At 45.2% G+C, this 23,988-nt stretch overlaps 1 protein-coding gene across 1 annotated transcript in view; it reads left to right on the top strand.

The window, feature by feature from the left end:
* Positions 1–23,988, top strand: part of zmat4a (zinc finger, matrin-type 4a) — a 155,039-nt gene that overhangs the window by 44,814 nt on the left and 86,237 nt on the right. Inside the window, exon 3 of the mRNA XM_080468117.1 lies at positions 22,599–22,688. Coding sequence (XP_080324243.1) covers positions 22,599–22,688 — 90 coding nt within the window. The remainder of the gene's footprint in view (positions 1–22,598; positions 22,689–23,988) is intronic.

Raw genomic sequence — 23,988 nt, 5'->3', positions numbered from 1 at the left:
TTTCAAAGCGTCGGAAAATCACTTTCACAGCTCGGCTGGTACGTGCCCCGTTTTGCAGGTTTTCAATGACCGTCCGCTTTTTGGAATTCAGACTCAGTTTAAATTTTTTCTATCGTTGCGTGACAGATTATTTCTTCATGCTGTTAACCTGTCCAACACACGTTATTCTTGTGAGGATTAAATAAATATTACTGTACCAATCAGCTGTTTCATACACATTTTTAAAGTGGCTCTACAATCCCCCCAATAAATTCCCATAATGACTCGTTTTATTTGAATTTCATTCATTTACTCAGAACACTAAAAACTAAATGAGATAAAGTTCTCGCCTCGCTTCTACTCGACTCCTTCGTTTTCCATTACAGTATAGTACGACCACGGCGTGGGCGGAGTCAACAGACTTTTCCCCGTCGTGCACAAGTAAGAGTGAACGAGCGTGGAATATCAGCTCAAATAATAAATTAAATAGTATATATTTTTATATATTTATTAGTGCTGTCAATCGATTAAAAAAACCCAACTAATTAATTGCACAATTTTCCTGTAATTAATGCGATTAATCGCATTGTTTTGTAACCACAGAGACTATATTTAAATTAAAAGACTATTTTTATAACGTCCTTTTAGCTTTGCATGAAACTGTTTTTCTCCAAGATCAGCAAAATAATAAAAACATAAATAAATTAATTGATAAACCTCAAACATAAGTCTGGGTTTTGTTAGAGTGCCACCAATTTGAGGATTTCAATATTTCTAGAAACAAAGTGGTAAACTTATTACATGAACAAAGTGACGATAATATACTGTCAAACACACACACACACACACACACACACACACACACACACACACACACACACACACACACACACACACACACACACACACACACACACACACACACACACACACACACACACACACACACCAGTATTTCCTCCAGCTTTAGCAGTTTGGTGGCTCCTGGTCAGCCAACATGGCAACCTGCCTGTTTCGCTGCAGAATTGCTTCTGTGGTCGTTAAATTCGGCTTTTCAAAGTAAAGCTAATGACTTTGACTTTCTCAATCAGCCGTCGGGGAACTTTTTAAACTGAAACTTTCTGCCCTAATTTTATTCCACTCAGTATTGTGCTGCTCTGGAGTCACGGTGCTGCGCCCAGAGACGCTGAAACATTCTGCTGCTCCGGTAAGGGAGTTAAAATAAATTTTTAATTTAAAAGAAAAACATGCAAGTAAACAAAACTGCGTTATCTACATAAAAAAAAAAATTGACAACCGAAACGTTTAAAATCAATTAATTAAATCAATGTGTTATTTTTGACAGCACTAATATTTATTATTAATATTACAAAATGTGGATTGTTCTGATTGTGCTTCACTGTCCGGTGTTTCGGTTTCACTGGTGCCCCTGTTAACTGGTGACTTCTGCCACCAGCCGTTAGCAGCAGCTGATGTTAAAAAAAGACAAACGCTGCGATACTTTCAACTTTAATGGAAATGTGGTTAAACGGCGTTCTCCAGGACAGCTACGGGTTTCGGTCAGGATTTCAACATCTGCTGTGAAAAGGAGACGCCAGCGGAAGTCGGTCACCAGTTAACAGGGAAATCAGTTAATCCAAAACACCGGTGGTGTCCTGATACTGTGTCGCTCCGTCGAGCTCCTGAATCCTCTGGTCGCCACCAGACACAGAAACGTCTGGACCTTATTGGGTTTAATTTGAGCGTCTCTCTCTCTGGTTGTGATCGGGTTTTAAAAATGGCGGCTGAACGAGACGCCCTCCTGACTCGTCTGTGTCGTGATGCGCCGGCCAATCAGCAGCTGCCGTCTGCCGACGTCACGTCGTCTACTGGCCTGAGCTCACTGGGAACCTGGAGGAGGAACCAGGGAAGGGCGAGGCGAGTGGAGTAGGGTCGAGTAGGTACTAGTGGAAAAGCGTCATTAGTGTGTGAATGGGTGAATGTTAACAGTGGAAAGTGCTTTGAGGACTCAAGCGGTGGAAAAGCACTCCATAAGTAAAATGTAAGTGTAATGCACTCTAAGAAACCTGCACATATTTCCTCAGTTTCTTTACACGTAAGAGTTACACACTGAAATTAAGCAGCCTGTTATTGACATCAACCGTTGTGTCTCTGATCCTGTTTTGTCGTCCCGAGGTGTCACGCCGGGCTGTTGTTGTTGTTGTTGTAGTAGTTAGCCTAACTCCTGTTGTTGCTGACCGGCTCACTCTCGGGCTGCAGCGGAGCATCAGAACGACACGCCGACGGCGTCCAGTTAATCATGAGGCCTCTCGGAGGAAAAAGCAGAATAACCTTCTTCTTCTTTCGCTTTGCTTCCCGTACATCTAACTCGTGAAGGTGTGTGTGTGTGTGTGTGTGTGTGTGTGTGTGTGTGTGTGTGTGTGTGTGTGTGTGTGTGTGTGTGTGTGTGTGTGTGTGTGTGTGTGTGTGTGTGTGTGTGTGTGTGTGTGTGTGTGTGTGTGTGTGTGTGTGTGTGTGTGTGTGTGTGTGTGTGTGTGTGTGTGTGTGTGTGTGTGTGTGTGTGTGTGTGTGTGTGTGTGTGTGTGTGTGTGTGTGTGTGTGTGTGTGTGTGTGTGTGTGAGCGCTTGTGCCAGATTTCAGTGAAAGCTTGTTATGTAATTGTTCTCTGTGCAGCCAAAACAAAAGCAGCTGCGATGTGGAGTGTAGTGCTCTATTGTGTCAATCCAAGGCTTCTACATTTGTACAAACTTTACTTTAAAAAAAGTACACTTGGTGTGTACTCGGTTACATTTATGACTAAAAGGTTTTGTTTTTTTTAATCCACGTTTTACCAAATAAATCTTGTCTAGAGTTTCTTTGAAAGAAATTGCTTGTAAACACAGAGTTTTTCTGTGGTTAGCTTCACCAACGAAAGTTGTGTGATGAATGAAGTTGTCCGAGAAGTGTGTGTGTGTTTGTTTTGTGTGTGTGTATTGTACCAAATATGTGCAAAAACTAATCACCTGAATTGCATGAAAATTGTCAGATATGATTGGTCATCATCGTTAACGGTTAATCGTTTCCGAATAAATCCACAAAAAACTGTGGAAAAAAAAGTCCCATACAAAGCGGATGAGAGAGGCACCTCATGGAGGAGATCAAAGGAGAGCAGCGTCTGTTGCCATGGAGACGCTCCCTGCTCAGTGTTTCACAGTGATGTAGCTACTTGACAGGCTAGTTAGCATCGTTATGAGCTAACGGCTATCATGCTAGCGATGCTAACTCGTTTCCGCAAACAAATATGGTGTTGGTGAAGGTCTGCGCTCTACCGAGTGTAGCTCTAGTTCTTATTGTTTTTATTTGTTTGTTTTCTGTATGAAGCCGCAATTTTTCAGTTCTACGTTCTGTTTCAGCTTTTTCGGCCCCCGTTGACACACACGGTGTCCCTCTTCATGGAAATGGCTGAAAACGATGTAGCTTCCATGTCGTGGATGCTGGTATTTATTTATTTATTTAATTTATTTATTTTCATGAAACCACACATACATGCACCAGAGAACAATAAGCTATAAACATCAGCAACAGGAGGACACGGACATTCTAGTGGACAGACTACCAAGCTGGATTGTCATTACGGTGACTGTCAAAATAAAAGTACCAAGTCCCAGGAGAATATGAACTGGGAGTCATGACCCACGGGAAGCCGCCATGTTTGTTATCGTCGATCTACTTCCACATGTGCAGTATAACTATTTACTGCGGCCGTGATGCACACTAGCAGTTTCTCAGAAAAGTTGCTTTTTAAATTTTTTATTTTTTATACCAGATTCCACAGAGTCGGTGTTTTCAAAAAGTCTTCCCCTGTTGGCAGCCGTGTTCAAAAAGTTGCATTTTCAGTGACTCCCAGCACCGTTGTCATGGTAACAAACTTGTCCCAGCCAAAAAGTATCGGCGTTGCAGTGAAGGTCGATGCTGCTGATAATTTATGTCAAGATATATTAAACCTGCTTTGATGAGCTGATCGGACAATTCACACAAAACTACCCACCAGAGGGTTCTCTTTTTCTTTTTTTGACCTTTTTGTCCACATTTCGCAGCGAAGCCTCACGCGCGCTCTTCACCGAGCCGGAGCGTCGGGGTTTGTAGGGGAGTTTGTCAGCCACCGACGAGCTAATCTGCATTTCTCCATGCCCGCTCGGTTTGACCTTTACAGATATCGATTTCTGCGCGAGAGGATTAGCGGAGCACAGTGGCTCAGTGTGAGCACTCGCCGAAGCCTTCTGCTTCAGATTATATCACACCAGATGGATCCAAATTAAAAAGGGAAGGTCTTTATTTTCTGCCTTTTGATTCAAAAGCTCTGAATTTGACGCTCGTCGTCTGCGCGGCGCCGATCCGTCGCCGGTTTAACGTGTTTGTCAGATAAAGAAGGAAACTAATTTCCGTGATCCCCCCCTTTAATTGCTTTCCACGCATCATTAGCCGAAGACGGCTCAGGCCCACCAATATTTGCAGAGTTTACGGCCACTCCCGTCTGCTTCTGGAGGAGTGACGCCCGGGCCGCACCCCGTCTGTCATCTTATGTCGCTTTCACACGCTTACAAGTCAATGGGATGGAAATATTCTCCCATTTCTCGTGCTCGAGGGAAAATAATTTGACGTCGTCGAGTGTGATCAGGTGCAAAAGTAATCAACAGCAAAGCTGCTCTGCCTCATTGTTGGTCTTCCTCATGAAATCGCAATGAAAACAACCCCCCCCCCAAAAAAAAAACCACAATCTCTCTGCGCGCCACGTGATAAACGGTGGAAAAAGGTGATGGGGGGGAAAAAAAAAGTCTTCCAAATATGTTGGCACGATGAAAAGTGGCACCAAAAGCAAGACAAACTGCACGGCGGAGATGCTGAGTCCTTTTTTAATTCAATCCGCTCTAATGCAGCGGCGTTTACTCGCTTTAATTATGAGCCAATCTCACCGGGAAACAGTGGAGCGAAGGAGAAGGCGGGGTTATTAATAGAAATAGTCCTGAGAGATCAGTTGTTAGTCTGCCCTTTTAAAAAAAAAACAAAAAACTGAGAGGCAGGAAAGGAGCGAGAGGTGTGGGTGAGAACGGAGGGATGATGATGAAACGGGTTCGAGTCTTTGTGACGGGGAGGCGATTAGGCCCTGATGTACGTCAGATCGAAAGAGCGCGAGATGCAGATTTTCAGCCGCGTTTAAAGCTTGAAGTGGTTCACAGTTTCGGGGCCGTGACTCAGCTCATAATCCCAGGCGGGGATTTTAATTTCAGCATAACACACACACACACACACACACACACACACACACACACACACACACACACACACACACACACACACACACACACACACACACACACACACACACACACACACACACACACACACATATATACAGTCATGCTTCCAGCCCTGCGTTCAAAACAAGGCGGATCCTCACTGTAGTGGCGCTTCGCCTCCGGTGGCGTGCCGGGATTTGTTTGCTCTTCGCGGCGCCCGGTCGCTGGTGCGGCGGAGATACGCGGGGAGTTTTAGCGCGCCGCTAGCATCAAGGGAGAAAGTAATAATCATTATTGTAGCTCTGCAGCAATTATCAGGTTTGGTTTAGTTTTTTAATTTAACTTTTAATGGAGAAAACAATCGCACATGCATAATACATGAGGAGCTATCACTTCAGCAAACGGAACGCTGTCCGGTGGCGTTAGAATCCCGACCGGAACCTGCTGCGGCGCGATGCGTTGCCATCTCGGAGGCGTTCCTGTTCTCTCGCATGGAGATCGTAGTGTTCTCAGTGTGCCGGTGTCGGAAAGAAAAGAATAGAACTCTCTAAAATTCTCTCTGTAAAATTCTCTAAAATAGAATTCTGACCCGCCACTTGGGAAAAGTGACTCACTCCCACGAAGTCATGGAAAAGTGACTGATGTCTCAACACCTTACATACATACTCAGGAAATGGCAGTCAGACATATAAATAATATATATAGATAGTGGAACTCATAACTGTGTTTAACACCGACTCAGAGATGTGTAAACTATCCAAATGATCTAATACCTGATGTGAATCTGATGTATAATGTAGTTATAAAAATAATAATTGCATAAACAATAATAAAAATGTACTTCTCACATGTCTAGGTAATACATCTTTAGCATTGTTTAGTCTTGAAATTCAATTCCAGGAATTCATTTAAAAAAAAGTTTATATTTCTATTTTGTAAACTTAATTTCTGGGCATGTGATATGATTTAGTAGTGCCTTATTTTGAAGTTGTATATATTATTTATTCATTAGTTTATGTTTTTTACAAACCTTTTCGCAAAAACTTCTCATCCGAATTGCATTGCCAATACAAAGAGGATGAGAGAGGCACCTCATGCGGGAGATCAAAGGAGATCAGTGGCTGTTGCCATGGAGACGCTCCCTGCTCAGCGTTTCACAGTGATGTAGCTACCTGACAGGCTAGTTAGCATCGATATGAGCTAACGGCTATCATGCTAGAGATGCTAACTTGGTTCCACAAACAAATGTGGCGTTGGCAGCGCGCTCTACCGAGTGTAGCTCTAGTTCACAGTGTTTTAGGCTTCACAGACACGTCGGGGTCGTAGGTGGTCAACAGAGTCGGTGTTTCTCCTCATCGAAGCTCCATTTATTCAGTCCATGTTATCACTCCGCTTTCGAAAAGCATTAGAGAATCATCATTGTAATTACGTTTCACCGGCTTTGATCGATTTGTTCTGGACGTTTGAAAATGATTGTTTTGGTCCCTCCGGTGTGTGTGTGTGTGTGTGTGTGTGTGTGTGTGTGTGTGTGTGTGTGTGTGTGTGTGTGTGTGTGTGTGTGTGTGTGTGTGTGTGTGTGTGTGTGTGTGTGTGTGTGTGTGTGTGTGTGTGTGTGTGTGTGTGTGTGTGTGTGTGTGTGTGTGTGTGTGTGTGTGTGTGTGTGTGTGTGTGTGTGTGTGTGTGTGTGTGTGTGTGTGTGTGTGTGTGTGTGTGTGTGTGAGAGAGAGAGCAGTGCAACGCTCACTCGTTTTCATCCGTCCAACTTTCATGAGAAATCATCTCGCAATCTACTGACGGAAAGGAGAACAAAAGCGTTGGGAGCTCTGGGGATGGGGAGTGAGATATGATATTAGGAGCTGTCAAAGGGGAAAATCTGTGCGGTGAAAAGTCCTGAGGCTCGGCGGGAAGACGCCCACAGAATCAGAATATATTCACGCTTTACATTTGTTTCTGACAGAACGCCGTCTCCCTGACGTACTTCTTGATCCCCCCCCCCCCCCCCCCCCCCCCCATGTTAAATTTAACCGCAGCTTCTGCAGCATGTCAGACGAGTGTTACCTTCCGTACGCTAACCAGGCCGTCGTGCGGCGGCGGCGCCGCAGGTGACCTCATCGGTAATGCAAAACTACAACGGAGGCGAAATAAATGGCGCGATCTGACTTGGAAGGCGACGGAAGAGCCGCATTTGTGCTTTCTAATAATGGGACGCCGCGGGGTTTTGTTCACGGTTGACGCCGTGTTTTTTTTTTTTTTTGTTTAGTTTTTTTTAAGTGGGATTTTGAGAAATGACCTAGTTTGGCGACGCGTTCTCTCCCCGCTGATTCCTGTTCGGCACTTCCTCCATCACGCTGCCCAGCGGCGTTCTCGCTCCAGCTTCACCACAGAGGGTTAAAAACGACCCGTGACGAATCCATCCGGTCGTCATCGGAGGTGTCGACTCGGATATTAAGGCAACGAGGTGGCGCGGCCGCTGTTAATTCATATCACGCCGTCGATGGGGAGGAATGAAGTTGGTTCCTGTCTTGGGGACAAATTGAACTCCTGCCGTGATTGATACGCTGATTGCGGCTGTGGCGGTTGAAACGAGCGTGCCGGGGTGAGGTTCATTTCCAAGCGGCGGATGGGTCGGCAGGCATCACTGTGACAAATGCAAAAGGACGGGAGAAATGATTTGAAATGAGAGGTGTTGGGCCGATACGTTCCCCCTCTCCCCGGTACGACCGATGCAGGTTGTGCTGATGGATAGATCTATTCCAGGCGGCGCTCAGCGGGAGCACGGATGCCGCTACACCCAGCCGCGTCCATTACTCCGCCACCATTTCTCATCTCGTGTACACAGGCCTCTTATAAATCCCTGCTTCAGAGTGAAAAGTCATTTAGTCCTGGTGTGCTCCCTGCAAATCCGGCGCTTTTTAAGAACGTTTGAACACGGCACCAAATCCTGTAAGGTGTTTTTCTCTGTTTACTCCCGACGCTCTGTGATGCTCGGCTCCCCAACCCGACTGGAGTGAGGCAAAAAGGAGATTAAAAAAAAAAATAAAATAAAAAAACAGTCAGCAGCGCTTACCCTCCCACTTCTTTTTAAGAGACACAAGTTCAGCGAGCTAAGAATATACAAACGCTGAGCTGCAGCGGCAAACAAGCGTGTCGTCGAGGAGATAACCCCGTCATTTCTTTAGTGTTTTAACTTCAGTGGATGTCGCCGCAGCGTCTCCTCAGTCCTCCGCCACTTCAAGAGCGAGTAAATAATCCGACACTCACGATTAAGTGGGAGGACGCTATGGCTCTTAGCCACCGATGATGATGTTTAAATGTATTCCTGATATCTCCATCACATATTGAAACGCTGAGGCCCAGGGAACTATTTTGCACTTCAGGTTTTATGATGCGTCCAATTTTGCTTATTGTTGAGGAAAGTAAGCGCAGAGGAAGAATTAATATGTTGGACTGAAAACCATTTTGAAGATGTCTTTCTGGATTATTAATATATCATAGCCAGTCCAAACTATATTGCAATAATCAGTATAGTATGAAATCAGGTGGGCGGGAGATTGAGTCAAAGGACAAACTGTATTTGACTTTATCAAATCTCTTGGACATGATGAAGCACAGCCTTCACATCTTCGCGTACGGAGTATGAATCAGGCTTTATGGCATTTAATAAGTACTCATAGCGGTTAGCTAAAGGTTAGCATTCGTACTTGTTCTCCTCGTTATACAAAGGGGTATCGGTGCCCCCACCCGAAAACCCTAAAGTTTCTAAAAACAATCAATTAAATGGGATGTGATCTGGCGTTTTGGAGGTCCTTTTCAACGCCGAGGATGAATCCCACTCTGCATTTCGCTGCTCTGCTTTGAGGAGCGTCAGCTAAACTTTCCTTCGCTCTTGGCTGGAAGCATCAAATCCTCCCAGGTCTTTCTGAGTAAACATTCTGTAATCCTCCACGAAACCCTGAGTGAACCTGCTGTTTTGATGTGAGCGGGCGATGATTCATGAGATAATACCTGTTTTAGTGAGCACCGCGCCGCTTTTCCAGGCAGCGAGGAGCTTCGCTGGGGAGGGGGGGGTGTGGAGACATTGGGGGATGAAACTGGTGAGCACACGAACCCCTCTGACCAAATCTTCCAGGGACGGCTCAGTAAGTCAGCCCAGCTCGGGTCCCGAGTGTCTTGGAGCTCACCTGACCTCTGTCACAACGGCTTTCTGTCTGGATGTCTATAATTAACGACCTCGCCGAGTTGAGTGCAAGTCACAAAACACTCCGGGCTGTGTCGGAGTTAAAAGGCTCCAGAAATGACCGGGGAGGTAACGAGGTCCATCTGAGTTGTGTAACAGGCGTCAACACGAGGCAGTTAGAGTGCTGTGACGGGCGGAGACGGGGGAGTAATGCTTCTGGATGGTCCTTTTAGGAGAAGGACAAGAAAGTCATGGGAGCTGGAATAAACTACAGGAATCTGCTGACCAAGCAAGGAAAAGTTGATCTCCTTGTTTTCTGGGGTTGGAGATGCATTGGATTTTATTGAGGTATTTGATTACGACAAAGAAAAGCGTTATTGTACCAGTACTTAAGTCTAATTCATACATAACATCGCTGGTGCGTGAATCCCGAAACTCCTTAGCATGTAGCATGTAGCATGGCCTGGATCCACTGAGTCGTTAAACTGCTGAGCGACGTCGGGCTAACTCTGCTGGATATGAAGTTGCTGGTGATGAAGTTGCTGGTGTTGTACGCACTGTCTTTCTTCTCCTCTTGATGTTTTGGCAGAAAGTCATTTAGTCAATCTCGCTAATATTGAAGACGCCGTTCGTGTTCTCTAGCGTACCCGCCGCTGACGTTGCTGATGCATGTGGTCACACAGTACTCGCCGGGGTGGATCTGGGAGTATGAGTACTTTGTGCAGTATTGAACCCGATTCTGGTTTCGGCATTATGGCATCCCGATGAAATACGATGTAATATCCTTTGAAGATGTGCTCGAACATCATCCAGAGTCAGAGTTTGATTGCATGAAGAAAAGACACAGAAAAGAGCTTAAAGACAAACTGTGACAAGTTTTAGAAGCTACCTTAATCCGACTACCCGCCAAGCACCTAGAGGGAATAAACCTAGAAGCATTAACCCTTTAAGACCTGGACGTGCCTGTATACACCATTCATCCTCAAGCTCAAATGTATTTTAGAAGTTCATATTTTCGTGGTTGATAAGTTTCACATCAATTCAGGCACCTGGAACACTCGGTTTTGAAAGAATCCGAGGAGTCCTTCAACAGAGGCTCAAAGATAAATCCCCCACTGACTCACTGTGGGAGTACATGAATGAAACGGAAGATAGAGAGAGAAAAAAACCTGTAAGAAGTGGAGGGAGAATCTGGAGAGTCGACCTGCCTGCTGAGCACCTGAAGAAAGAATAGTTCAACCTGGTAGGACTTCAAGCTGCACGCAGGCGTTTTGTTCAATTCCCCATTGAGCTCCGTCACATCTGAGGCCACGTTCACACAGCCGCGTGTTTGAAAAAAACAGATATTTCCTTGCGTTTGGGCTGTGTAAATACACATAAACGCAGCTACGACTCTCCACAAACGATGATTCCTGGCTTTATGCTTCTCGTTGCACTGCCCCCTACAGGTTTGGCATGCTCATAGCAGCTCTGAATCAGGTGGATATGCGGGTCCGTGTCAGTGAAGATTTTTTTGTAAATGTAGAGGGGGAAATATCAGTTTTTCTGAAAACCCCGGGTACCTGTAAACGTGGCCTGAATGATTAAAGGTTGCACGCTAAAGGCTGCTACACACTGAGATTTTTGTCCGTCCTTGACGAAAGATACCAACGGTGGCGATATGTTTGGTCTTGGCTCTAAATCGGTGGTCCTATGATGGCCGCTGGCATGGCGACCAAAGACAACCTGCGAAATTTTCTTTTGTGATGGAGACGCTGCTGCGACCGGCGTCGACTAACCGACCAATAGAAACGCAGGATGAAATGACGAACTGATCAGAGCCTCACTGGAGCGAAACCCAAACAGGCTACGATGGGAAAACACGTCAAAAAACTATGAGAGAAATCCTAAAACAACTTTTGTTGACATCCCACAAACAGCCACGAGGACGAGGCTCCGTTCATGTTTCACAGGTTTATTTGATGTGAATGTCTGGCGAACGCTTCTAACGTTTTATTCCTGCGCAATCACATCGACTCGCGTACATGGCAGCTGTGATTCAGCTGGTTTTCATCTTACAATCTGCACACAGCAAACTTCACGTCCAGCCCAAAGCTTCTTAGATTCGTGTCATTCAGTGTCACGTTTAGGTATAGAACAGACTATCAGATATGTCATTTACCCATTTTTTTTTTCTCCAATTCACAACCTGAAGATGTTTAATCAGTGAATGAGATGGTATCTGTGGAGCAGAGAGCAGCAGGTCGTGGCTCATGGTGCTCGCCTGTCAAATCACAGCCTCTAATCTTTTGTTCGTTTTTGGCAGCAAAAAGCACCGTCAGCCATTTTCCTGGATCAAAACAGACCGATCACTCCCCGACTTTGCCAAGTGCTGTCAGGTCTCGAACACAACCATGAAAAGTCTTTTAAAATCTGCGCGGAGAACATGACGTTACAGCAGGAGGTGGGATAGTCTCTCCATGGTAATTCAACACGTCACCCTTGATGGAGTTTGAGCCGTTCAAATGAACGGACTTTGGTGTCTCTGTTCACACTGCAGGGAAAAGTGACCCAAATCAGATTTTTCATTCACAATTGACTCATATCCGACCTGTTTTATGGCCGTGTGAAAGTTCCAATTATGATTTTTTCACACCAGACCCAGGCCTCGTGACCCAATATGGTACCAATTTGGGTATTTTTCTACAGGCGACTGCTTCGTCATCGACTGATAAGAGCTGGAGGAAGCGGCTCCGCCGCCTCTTTTTCCCTCATTCTCCTTCTTTTCCTCATCATGTTGTCTAGATTCTGTCGCTCGTATTTAAAAACCACTTGGATCGACACGCTGACCTGCGTTGCCAGATATAATGATATCCCCCAATTGGGGAGCCAATTCTCTTACCTTTTATCTTTGTTTATTTCCTGCATTTTTGCGTTTATGACCTGTTCTTTATTACACACATAATAGTTTAACAGTTTTAACATGATTCCTACACAGGCTGAGATTTGGGCTGGTTTTTATTGAGGGGTTTGGGTTTTAGTGTGTTTGGGCTGGAAACAGTCACATCTGGCAAGCGTCCAGATTTCTTCTGGACTCTGGAGCCTGAAACCTGTCGGGTCCGATCAGGTTCACACGGCAGTCTGATAGAGGTCGGGTTTAAAATGTAACGTGAACCGTTTACATCGTTTTTGCTTTCTCACTTCAGAAAGGTTTTATTTTTACATGGCAGTGCTCTGAAAACGATGTCAGTTTACACGGAAACGGCAGAAACGTTAAAAAAAACAATGTAGTGAGCATGCCAGGCCAACAGTTGGCGCTGTTGTTTTGTTTTTGCATTAAAGCCACACGCGCATGTGCGCAGAGACCAAAGCGCTTATAAACATAAAACGATGGGAGCACATGAGACATTCGTATCGGCCCTCCGGGAAAAAGAATATTAAAACTCTGCACAGACGACCCAGACGGATACACGCTCAACACTTATTGAGCTGCCAATGAGTCGCGGAGCATTCCTTTAGATTGTGGGAAGAAATGTCTGCAGAGATGCAGCCTGAGGAAGCTCCTGAATCCACACAGAGCTGCCCTCAGCAAAGCCCCGGGGGTTTTCCACCACGCAGAAACATTGCTTCCATGTTGCGGCGATGCTGATCCGACTCCCATTAATTTAGAACTGCGGACGCGAGGATAGAGACGATTGGGAAAGCCACAGGGCGTGATTTTTTTTCATTAAATGTGAATTTAGCTATTCGGCCAGCTCTTTTGAAATTTTCTCTTAAGAGGAAGAGGAAGCAACCTTTTTAAATTCAATCCACTTTTATCCATTTTGCTCCAATTACAACATGACCATCTGACTTTACGTACAAATCAAAGAAACGGATAGAAACCCAATAAATCCCCCATGAGCAAGAATTGGCGACGGTATGAATGTAAAACATACTTTTATGAGGAAGAAACCTTTAATTGCACTGGTTGATGTTGGGTGATAGTAAGAGAGGAAACATTAGACCAGAGAACAACACATATGTTTATCAGACTGTAAGTTAATCCCGCTCACTGAGATCCAGCAGGAAGGCACAAAAAAGAAAAATAGAAGAGAAAAGAAAAGAAAAGAAGAGAAGCGTCTCGCAGCAGCTGAATTATGTTCATTTTGTCGTTGTAACGTCATGATATCAACTATGATGTCAACACAGTCTCAGATCTGTCTGCTGCCCCGTTTACACAACATTTCAAGTTAAAACGCATCGTCGTACTGACGTCTGTTTACACGGCAACGGCAGAAACACTGAAAACATTGTGCTTTTCACGTTGTTTGGTTTTGTGATGAAACTACATACACACTCGCACAGAGAACAAAATACTATAAACAATGGGAGTACATGGACTATTTACTACGGCCGTGGTGTGCATGCGCCGTAGCAACGTTTTTGAAAAGTTACATTTCACCTCCGTTTACATGGGTGCATTTTCATTGACTCCGTTATCATTTAAATGGACGGCCAAAACACTTTTCTATTTTCACTTTAAGACGTTGTCGTGTAACTGTGGCCTAAACCTACAGCAGCTTGATTAGAACATTTTCCATAATCAAGTGTCATAATGTTGAGTGCGCATCACTTGAATAGAATTCCAGTTTACCAAAAATATAGGCAGCTCGGTCACATGGTGGTCATACTATTTAAGTGTGTATATATACATATATATATATATGTAAAAAACCTGAGAATGTTCTCTCTGCAGTTTTCAGGTGGTCTTTGAATCTGTTTGGGTTTCTGGTCCAAGTTTCTTCTCCAATCAAAAACAAAACTTAGCTTCGATCAGTTATTTGGGTATTTAATCATCATAAAGTCCAGATTTCAAGGCGGTTTCTCGTCGAGGTTTCTTCCTGGTAAAAGGGAGTTTTTCCACCAACACTCAATGTTTGCTTGTCAGGCGTTCTCTGTATAGTTTAATGTGAATGTTCAGTGATTTCATTGTAGTTCGTGGTGTATAAACTAAATTTAATTAACTGGTGCCTGTGATGCACTGATGACCACTACCGGTTAAGCTCCAGCACCTTTAATATAGTGTTTATATTTTCTTTAATGAATTGGCATTTCCATCAGTTCGTCAGCTGCTTATTCAGTCTCTGGACCTTTAAAACTGTGACCCTCAGCATGGTATTTCATTTGCATACAATCTATCAGCATATTCTAGTTTAGATTAACACGTCACTCAAACTCTGTGACTGACGAGCAGCTCTGCGGTGGAACCGAGCCAGCGTCTCTCCACAATCACCACCGAGGCTGGAGGGCGGTGCAGTCTGGGGCGGTGGTGGTGGTGGTGGGGGGGGGCGGACGAGGCACGAGGCCAGCAAAATAAAACAAACTGCGGATTGTTTTGACAGCTGATGCTCAGTAAACTCACAGAGACGAGGACGCTTGTTTATTTCATAGTCGTAGCGAGGTGGAGCAGAGCACAGCGGACATTGGGTGAAATACTGGGTGTCCACAGATAATGTCCACATATAGACTAAGAGGCCTTTTCACATCGGGACGGGCCGGGACTCACTTCACTTGGGAGGGAGGCGGAGCCGAGAATTTTCACATCTCCATTAGGTTCGGGTGACACATTCACTTTAAGGACCGAAACAAACACTGAACCAGAGAGGAAAGAAACGCGGCTCATTGATTGGTCCGGACCGAAAGCGGATGTCCCGCCGCTTTAGCCCATGGTGGCTAGGCTAGTTAGCTTGTGGCTAATGGGTAGCCACAAACAACCGTGATATAACGTCTTCAGACCGGATATCAATGTGTCTTCCTCTCTAATTCTTCCTCTCGACTTCACGTCTGCCTGCAAGATATTTTCCAACTTATTTTTTTCCGCGTCTGTTTCTTCTGATTTGCGCGGTTAGTCTTGTTTGTTTATTACCCAGAATGCATTGCGCTCTACGTCACGTCCTCTCACCCCGCTCTCTAGAAAGATTGTAAACGAACCAAGACCCAGAAATTCAAGGGGACTAGAGATCTCTTGTTGGCTCCGGTTCAGAGTTCCAAACTGATTTCCCCTGAAGAACTCTGGTCCGGATCAAACGGGGGAATGTGAACGGGCCGTGACTCTTGGATTGTGTGGAAGAAGGTGGAGGTAGAAGGGAAAACATGGAAACCCCACCAGGTGACTGAAGCCTGCACTCGAAGCAGGTTCTTCTTTCGGTGAAGTGAGGGTGTTGAGACAATCCCGCAAGATACGCAATAACATGAACTTCCATTTCAGGTTCTGTCTGACACTGATCACTTCTGGAAACCAGGAAAACCTGCCTGAGTGAAGCTTCCGCCAGAACAACAGAACGCCCAGCAACACTGACGTGAAGCCTCTTTTGTTTACAGCCCTCCACTGAATTCACATGAAGTGACTCATCAGCTCGGCTCATTTCTAATCGTATTTGTTTGTTTTCTGCTCGCAAAAAATGTGGAATTCTCACTCGCGAGCCTTTTTTTTTATTTAAGCAGAGTTGACCTCATACACACTGGAGCTACTTTTAGCCCTCACCCAGAGTTACATGCAGTTTCCTCAGTAGTTGTTTGCTTGTTTTGTGGCTCTGAAAAATGCATGCAGCAGTGGTGTGCAGGTCCAGTGTTTGGTGGAGTACAGTGGGAGGAGGAGGCGACTCGGGAACTGCCGGCAGAAACAAGAGCCAAGCTTAAAAACTCCCACATGGATGACATCAGTTTTCCAAACGCACGCTCTCATCAAATTTGCAGAGGAGACTGTAGAGCAAACTACTTCTAAGTTGTTCTCAATAACCTGTTTCGGCACCGGCAGAGTAAATTGTCTCCCGAAAAATGACAATTTGTCAGACGTTTGCTCCGGAGTGCGTCTCTCAGGGGTTTCCTACATCCTGCTTTCCAGATCATTTGTCAATCAACTGCTGTGACATCTGTTGTTTTTGTGTCGTCGGTGGCAGCGTTTGAGGAGGTGGAGGGAGAGGAACGCAGAGGAAATGAGACGTTTTCTTCTTGCGAGCGTCAACTGAAGCGTGACGCTGGTTTTTTTTTCTCTCTCCTCATTTTAGAGCAATTACAGATCCTACTCCTCCAGTGGGAACTGCAAGGAACTTATCAAACTCATGGCAGGTCCACCCAAACCAGACAGGATGTAGAGACAGACGAGGACCCTGTTTGAAGCAAACTCACTTCGGGATGTAACGATGCGTCGCAAGTTAAAAATCCACACAAACGTGTGACGAATTAAATCGGTGGAATGAAAGAAAAAGCAACACGACGCAAACAGCAGAGGGCGCAGTCTGGTTTTGGCAATTTTTTTTGTGCAGAGCCACAGTGTCACATTGTAAAGCACATTTCATTTCGTATTAATAAAATTAAATTCTTAATATGTTTAAATCAACGTATTTGGAATGATCCATTTCCTAGTCAACAACATTTATCATATGTACATCTTTCCAGGGGGTCCATCTTCTATAACCGGGGCTTCATGTCTGCGGCTTCAGGCCATTTGGAAATACAGGAAGCTCCGCCCAGTTTCAGATCGGATTCGTGGCAGCCTTTTGGTACCGAGTGACAGGAAGATAGTGTCATGAATCACATGTATTCGACAGCTTAGTAAATCATTACATCCATACAACAGCATAGAAATTCTTTATTAATCCCAGAGGGAAAGTCTTGGTTCCCTTTTGGACCTGAGAGGCAATGAAAGCCTTTTTACAAACTGAAGTTCTGCTTCAAGGTCGTATGAGCCGTAAAGTAGTTCCCCGTCATAAGGCTAGGAGTCGAGAAGGATTGGTCACAAAACCACATGAAGCTTCTTGGTGTTTATTTTCCAGTCACAGTGAGCGATTTGGCACAAGAATATTGGCGGTGACGCTCCAGATGCAAACGGGCGGTACGTAGCGGCGAGCTACATGCTAATCTTTGGACCTTTCCAGCAAATCTCATAAGATTTTAATAGTTTTGGCGAAGATCCTGCTGACATGTCATGAAATACAATGTTGTTGTGGACAATCGATGCACTTTTTGTTTGTGTTCCAGTGAAAAAGTTTTTAAAAGGCACGAGGATGTAGATGTTTTTGAAGGCTCACAAGAAGCTGGAGAAATGGACAGAAATGATGAATCTGTAACCAGAGACGCTGGCCTGTCTTCACTAACAGTGCAGCCGCTGTAACTTTGTCCGCTGGGGGGGGGGGGGAGACTTTCCGTCCAGCTTGGCGCTGGAAGTGTTTGCGCTGCAGAAACTCAAGTATCTCTCTGCTCCGAAGAGGAGACTCTACCTCAGCGAGTAAAAAACAAACAAAAAAAAAGCCCTTTAGGACATCATAACAACCGAGACACCTGAGCACCACAAGCGCAATTAATTGCAGGTAAAAATATGCTGATATGATTCCTGGAGTTGAATGGAACCCCACTGTGCGACGGGATGATGCCTCCACGGCACATATTGGCAGCGACCTCACAGGAAATTGAAGTCAAACTCTGGTTGATTGCCTCGTTCCCGCCATCCTGATGCGGAATGGCATTTTTCCAATGATTGTTATGGGTTCCTGCACGGAGAAGCCATTCCCGAATCCTTCCAGTTCCGTGTTTTAAAGGGCAGCTCAACTTGTTCGTGGTTTTAAAGACGTTTGTCCTCCAATAAAAAAAAAAACAAACATGTGTTTGAGGTAGATAGTCAGTTTGAATGTGAGGAGCCGTTCACACGACAACGTTTCAGGTGAAAACGCATCGTTTTTGAATTTTCGTTGCAGAAAGGTTCAGAATTTTTATGTGATCCGAAAACGATCTCCATTTACACAGAAATGACAAACGCTAAAGTCGATATAGTTGTCACCTTCGCCGACGACTGTTGGTTATGTTTTTGGCCGCGTGTATTAATTTATCTATTGCATGAGATTTTCAGGGATGATTTGGCGTCATCCAAGGACAGTAGATTAGTTTTTTCAGACACAGCAGCTCCTGGAGAGGTACACACTGGACGTCCGCGGCGAGCCGGCAGTTCTCCTGGAAGCTGTCGTTAGCCACCTGCTAGCACACCGCTAACTCCGCTCCGGAGCTCGCAGCTAATATCTGGGTTCAACAAGTATCCAGAAACACCGGTTTATTAGCGCATTGACTCGGGTAGTGGTTTGTCTGTGCGCCCCCGCTCAGTGATGTTGCTATCTGACGGGCTAGTTGGCATCCATATGAGTTAATGGCTAACAGGCTAGCAATGCTAACTCGGTTCCGCAAAGAAATGTGCCGTTGGCGAAGGTCTGCGCTCTACCGAGTGTAGCTCTAGTTTGTTTTTGTAATGAAACCAAGTAGAGAGCAATTGTCTCTAAACAGTAACAATGGTAGAACACCGACATTCTAGTGGACAGACCACCAAGTTGTTTTTGGTATTATGGTGACTGTCAAAATAAAAGTACCAAGTTGGATTGCTATTTCAGTGACTGTCAAAATAAAACGAAACGAAAAATGTCAGTTTCCGTTTGGGAAACATTGCTGTGTAAACAGTTGAGTTGCTTTTTGCCAGTCGGCTCAGCCTCCTGCAACCCAACGTGAGATAAAGAGCTTATGAAGACAGATATATGGCGACGACTGTATAGTGGATACGAGGAAGCTTTTAGTGTGGAGACGAGACAACGCCGAGACATTTCACTCCGTCTCAGGCAGAACGACGAGGCAGTCGTGATGAGATCTACTGCTGTGGCAGAAAATCTGTCGTCTCACAGCAGCAGCTGGGATCGGCCTCATCACTTCAATATTTTAAGTTCTGGACGCTTGATGGAGGAGCACTCATCCCAGAGGCGTCACAAACCGATAGGAGCCACTTCGTCATCCAAGGAACTGCGCTTCAATTTAAAAGGCAATTCAAAGAGACAACAGTTAAATCCTGTGAGCCATGATAATCAAGTTAAATATGACACCGACTTAGATTAAATATGATTTATGTCTGTGAACTGCAGTTAACATTATTGTATTGTAAGCTGTGAGCTCACCTTGATTTGATCCTGCTGCAACACGATTTGAGTCTTTATTCAAAAATATATCCAAAGTGGACTGATGCACAATTTAGAGAATATTTTATTATATTTTAATATTTAAATATGTACGCAGGGGTACAAATGAGTCTTGGTTGAGGTGAATAAGGGGAAACGGTAAAAAAAGCTTTGCTTCTTCCTCCTCCTTTTCCGATATGTCGGCCATTATTTATTTAGTTATTTAGTTATTACTTTGTTTGTTGCTCTGTTTTGTTTGTTTGTGTTTTTATTTTATTCTTTTGTTTTGTTGTTGTGCCCACATGAAATAAACTCAAAGAAGAAGAAAGGGGCGATAGAACGAGCTTCATGAAATCCAAGGAAAAGAAAAACACATGATTAAATTGAATGGAAGAGGAGAAGGAAAGAAAGAAAAATAGAAACGATGCGTTTTCACTTGAAACATATTGGAAGACATTCTGTGTCTCATTGAAGCAGAATCGGTTTTAATTTGTTGTGAGAAACGTCCTGCCAGGAAAAATGACTTAACATGCTTTCACAATTTTCACATTTCTATATTTTTAGTCAAAACAATGAAGAAACTTGGTGAGCTTGGAAGCACCAACAAGGACGGCAGAAGCTCCAAATAAGAAGAAGATGTAAGGAAAAGAAGCGGCAGCTCAGATCCACCGTCTGGACGATGATCAAGCTCTGCAGAAATACGCCAATAAAAACCTCCTGTCATTTTCTCCCAGGAAGAAACGGTCTGAACGGCACAAGCGCTGATTATGTGAAGAACAAGTCCTTGTGTTTATTTTATTCTCACAGTTTAGCGGTTAGTTGGGCATAAAATTACAATTTCAAACGCTTCGCCTTTCCTTTCCTCCTGCCTTCACACCGAGCCGGAGACACTCTGAGGCTGTTTCATTCGAAGGACGAGATACAATATGAATAGAACCACTTCACGTTCCACAGATACAGACGGAACGAGGCTGCAGGGCTTTTTTTTTTTAATTTCATTTGTTTGTTTGAGCTGCAAAATCTGGATGAAAAGGTGATCAGACTAAACCAGGTTCTTTTTTTTAATAGGTGAAACTTTAACGCAGCCCATGTACTTATCAAGCCCTTCCTGTTTATTTATTTAGTTATTTATTTAGTTATTTGTTTCTTGGTCTTGAAGACGCTGCAGACTTGCTGTATCTCTGCCAGGGAGCCAGACAGGCGTGATGAATAGATCTTCTCTCCGCCCGGGGAGGATGAGTTTGTTCTTGTCGTTCCTTTGTGGTTCCAGAAGCTCACGTCTCCTCTGAACAGAACAACGGCGCCGGGCGTCCGTCCGGGCGTCCGTCCGGGCGTCCGTCCGGGCGTCCGTCCGTCCACACGAGTCGCTCTCTGGAGGTTTTTATATTCCCACACGGTTTTGCTGACGTGGTTTTTTTTAAAATTTTATTTAGGTTGTCCTCCCGTTCGTCCCCCCCCACTTCCCTTTACACCCACAGCATCTTGTTGGGGAGCAGAACCTCCAGACTTCCTCCTCCGTTGTGTCTTGACCCGGGAGCTAATCGATAGGCTGCTGGTGCGAAGCCTCACGTCTGCCCTCCACGAGCTGAGCACTAATCATCGGTCTCACTCCGCTTGATGAACTTCACTTTGGTTTTTTTTAAATCCTGTTAATGTGAGATTTCTCTCAAACGACCTCTGATTGTCCACCTGAAGGTTCTAAATCCACTGCATGGCGTTCTGCTTCACAACCTGCCGGTTTGCTATAAAACCTTTTAAAACTCTATTTTAATAAAAACCACCAAGGAGTTTTATTAAAAAGCCGCAGTCGTCACATCTTTGTGCAATTTTATAGGAATATCAACGAATTTTAAATTATTTAAAAGTGCTTACCTAATATACAATACGACCCCCCCCCCCCCCCCCCCCCCCCCCCCCAGAAATACACAGAAATAGTCTTACGAATACCAGGTCAACCACCAGGGGGCGAATGTGAAATTAAATTTTGAAAGTCAGATTGTCTTATCTGGTCGAGGTTGCAGAAACTGTAATACTATATCACCACTTCGCTCAGAACACTCCGCCAAGCTTGTGATCTTTAGGACAATCATGCACTTTAAAATATATATATTTTTTAAAAACAGGCACTTTGCCAATGTCAGACTACTGAGTAACACTTTAATATTTGCACTTTGTGGCTTTTAAGAAGAATTAATTTGTCATCTTTGTCTCTGTTTTACCGTTTTGTTTCAATATCTTTGTAACCTTGTCTGGTTTTATGTGGGACGACGGATATTTATTAGGCATATTTACAGAAACCCTCATGAAGAGTTCATTAATATGCACTGTCCCGTCCAAATAAAGTAATATAAGATAAATATAATGATTTCTGCGACATTAACTCCCGGCCGTGCAGTATCCGGAATTACCTGCGATCGGTCAGCGCTGTGTAGTTGGTGTACGATGACAGTGGTTATGCTCTGCGGTAACAGGATCCTCACTCCTGCAGCACGTCAACACATCTGGAAAGTTTTTATTGCCGTTTTGAAAAATGTGCTCTGCTTTGTGGGTCGAGGACGAAAAACGTCTTGAAGTGAGGACGAGATGTTGCCGAGTTCAGCCTCGGCTCACAGGTTCGTTCGTCCCAGAGGAGTCCAGGGTGACGTGGGAGAGGAGGTGAATGGATGAATGCAGAGGCGGGTCTCCCGCAGGGACATTTTCAGTTTTCTTGAGAACAGGCGTCCAGAACTTGAAAACGTTGCCGTGGCAACCTGAAAGTCACTCCGATGTTATAACTTTGATAAATGTCTGACTTTTCATCACGAGATTCATTTTTCTACCTTTTTTTTGGTGAGAAAAACTCAGAACGTCCATCTTCTTCCTCCTTCTTCTTCCGCTCCTCTCGTCTTCTTTTTCTTCTTCTCTCCTTCTTCTTCCTCTTCTTCTTCCTCCTTTCTGCTTCCTCTTCTTGCTCGTCCTCTTCCTCCTTTCTTGTTCGTCTTCTTCTTTCTCCTTTTATCTTCCTCTTCTTCTTTCTTCTTCTTCCTTCTTCCTCTTCCTCATCTCCCTTCCTCTTCCTCCCTTCTTCTCCTTCTCCTTCTTCACACGGCATGTTTGATCCCTTGCACGGCAGCATTCTTATTGACTTGAAGGATTTCTACACGGAGGACGTCACGGTTCTGGATTCTCGTAGACCTGGCCCAGTGATTTACCCTCGTTCCTCTCTCCTCTCTCCCACAGAGTCGGAAACACGCCAACAAAGTGCGGCTGTATTACATGCTCCATCCTGCGGACGGAGGCTGCCCCGCCAAGAAGCTCAGAACAGACAATGTGAGTGGAATGGCTGCCAAACGCACACGCATCAGTCCATTGGTCCCGGTCTCACATGGAAGCCGTCATCGTTAATGGATTTTCTTGCTTTTCCGACACCCGTGCCCCCCCCCCCCCCCCCCCCTCCCAGGTCCCCCACCCCCTCCCAGTGTGTGAGAATAGCTGACAGATAAACAGCTGCATTCTGAGCCCAGTGAACAATGCGAGAGTGACGGCTCTTCTGTCGGGAGACGGAGCGGATGCCACTGTTTCGTAAAACACAAAGTGTGTGTGTGTGTGTGTGTGTGTGTGTGTGTGTGTGTGTGTGTGTGTGTGTGTGTGTGTGTGTCCATCCATACCCCACCCCCGTCTCCCTATCATGTAAATTGGAAGCCACATGACGTATTTGACAGACACAATTATGCCCCCCCACCCCCCCCCTCCCCCGTTGTTCCGCGGTCGATAAACGTTGGGCTGAAGTTTAAGTACATCTCACTTCCTGTCGTGTGACGGCGACGACGAGGCTCCTGCATGCGGCTCCTGCTGTGTTCCAGTTCGCACCGTGTATCTGCAGGCGTTGGTTTAACAGGAAAGACGCCCGTCGGCTTTATTCCAACCTCAGTGTGACGGGTGGAGCCGGATGTGCTTGGATAGTTTCAGTGTTTTCAGAGGTAATAAATCAGGTCACGCACATCATAATCGGCGTAAACCGCTGGTGTTTTGATCGATCGGGAACATAAACGATCTTCATGACGGACGTGCAATACCACATCACGCCTGCTTTTACCTTCAGTGGATCAAATGAGTGATCAAAGTTTCCCTTTAGACTGTTTTTCAACAATATTATTATTTTGTAATGTAAACAGACATTCTAGTGGACAGACCACCAAGTTGTATTGTTATTACGGTGACTGTCAAAATAAAAGTACCAGGTCCCAGGAGAATCTGGAGTCCTGACACCACGGAGGGAACGTTGTTCTGATTGTCTCTACTGAGCATGTGCAGAACTATTTATCATGGCCGTGGTGCGCAGTGCAAAGTAACAGCTTTTCCACGAAGACAGATACAGAGCAGTTTCAAAAAGTTCCACCTTGGGAGCCGTTTTGCCCCGCTCTGTCTCGCTCTGCCTCGCTCTGCCCCGCTCTACCTTGCGCTGCCTCGCTCTGCCTCGCTCTGCCTTGCTCTGCCTCGCTCTGCCCCGCTCTGTCTCGCTCTGTCTCGCTCTGTCTCGCTCTGTCTCGCTCTGCCCCGCTCTGCCTCGCTCTGCCTTGCTCTGCCCCGCTCTGTCTCGCTCTGCCCCGCTCTACCTCGCTCTGCCCCG

This window comes from Lipophrys pholis (genome assembly GCF_963383615.2).
Source record: "Lipophrys pholis genome assembly, chromosome: 7".
In the NCBI taxonomy this organism is placed as follows: domain Eukaryota; kingdom Metazoa; phylum Chordata; class Actinopteri; order Blenniiformes; family Blenniidae; genus Lipophrys; species Lipophrys pholis.
The sequence above is the reverse complement of the archived record's forward strand: the minus strand, read 5'-3'. Positions and strand labels throughout refer to the sequence as shown.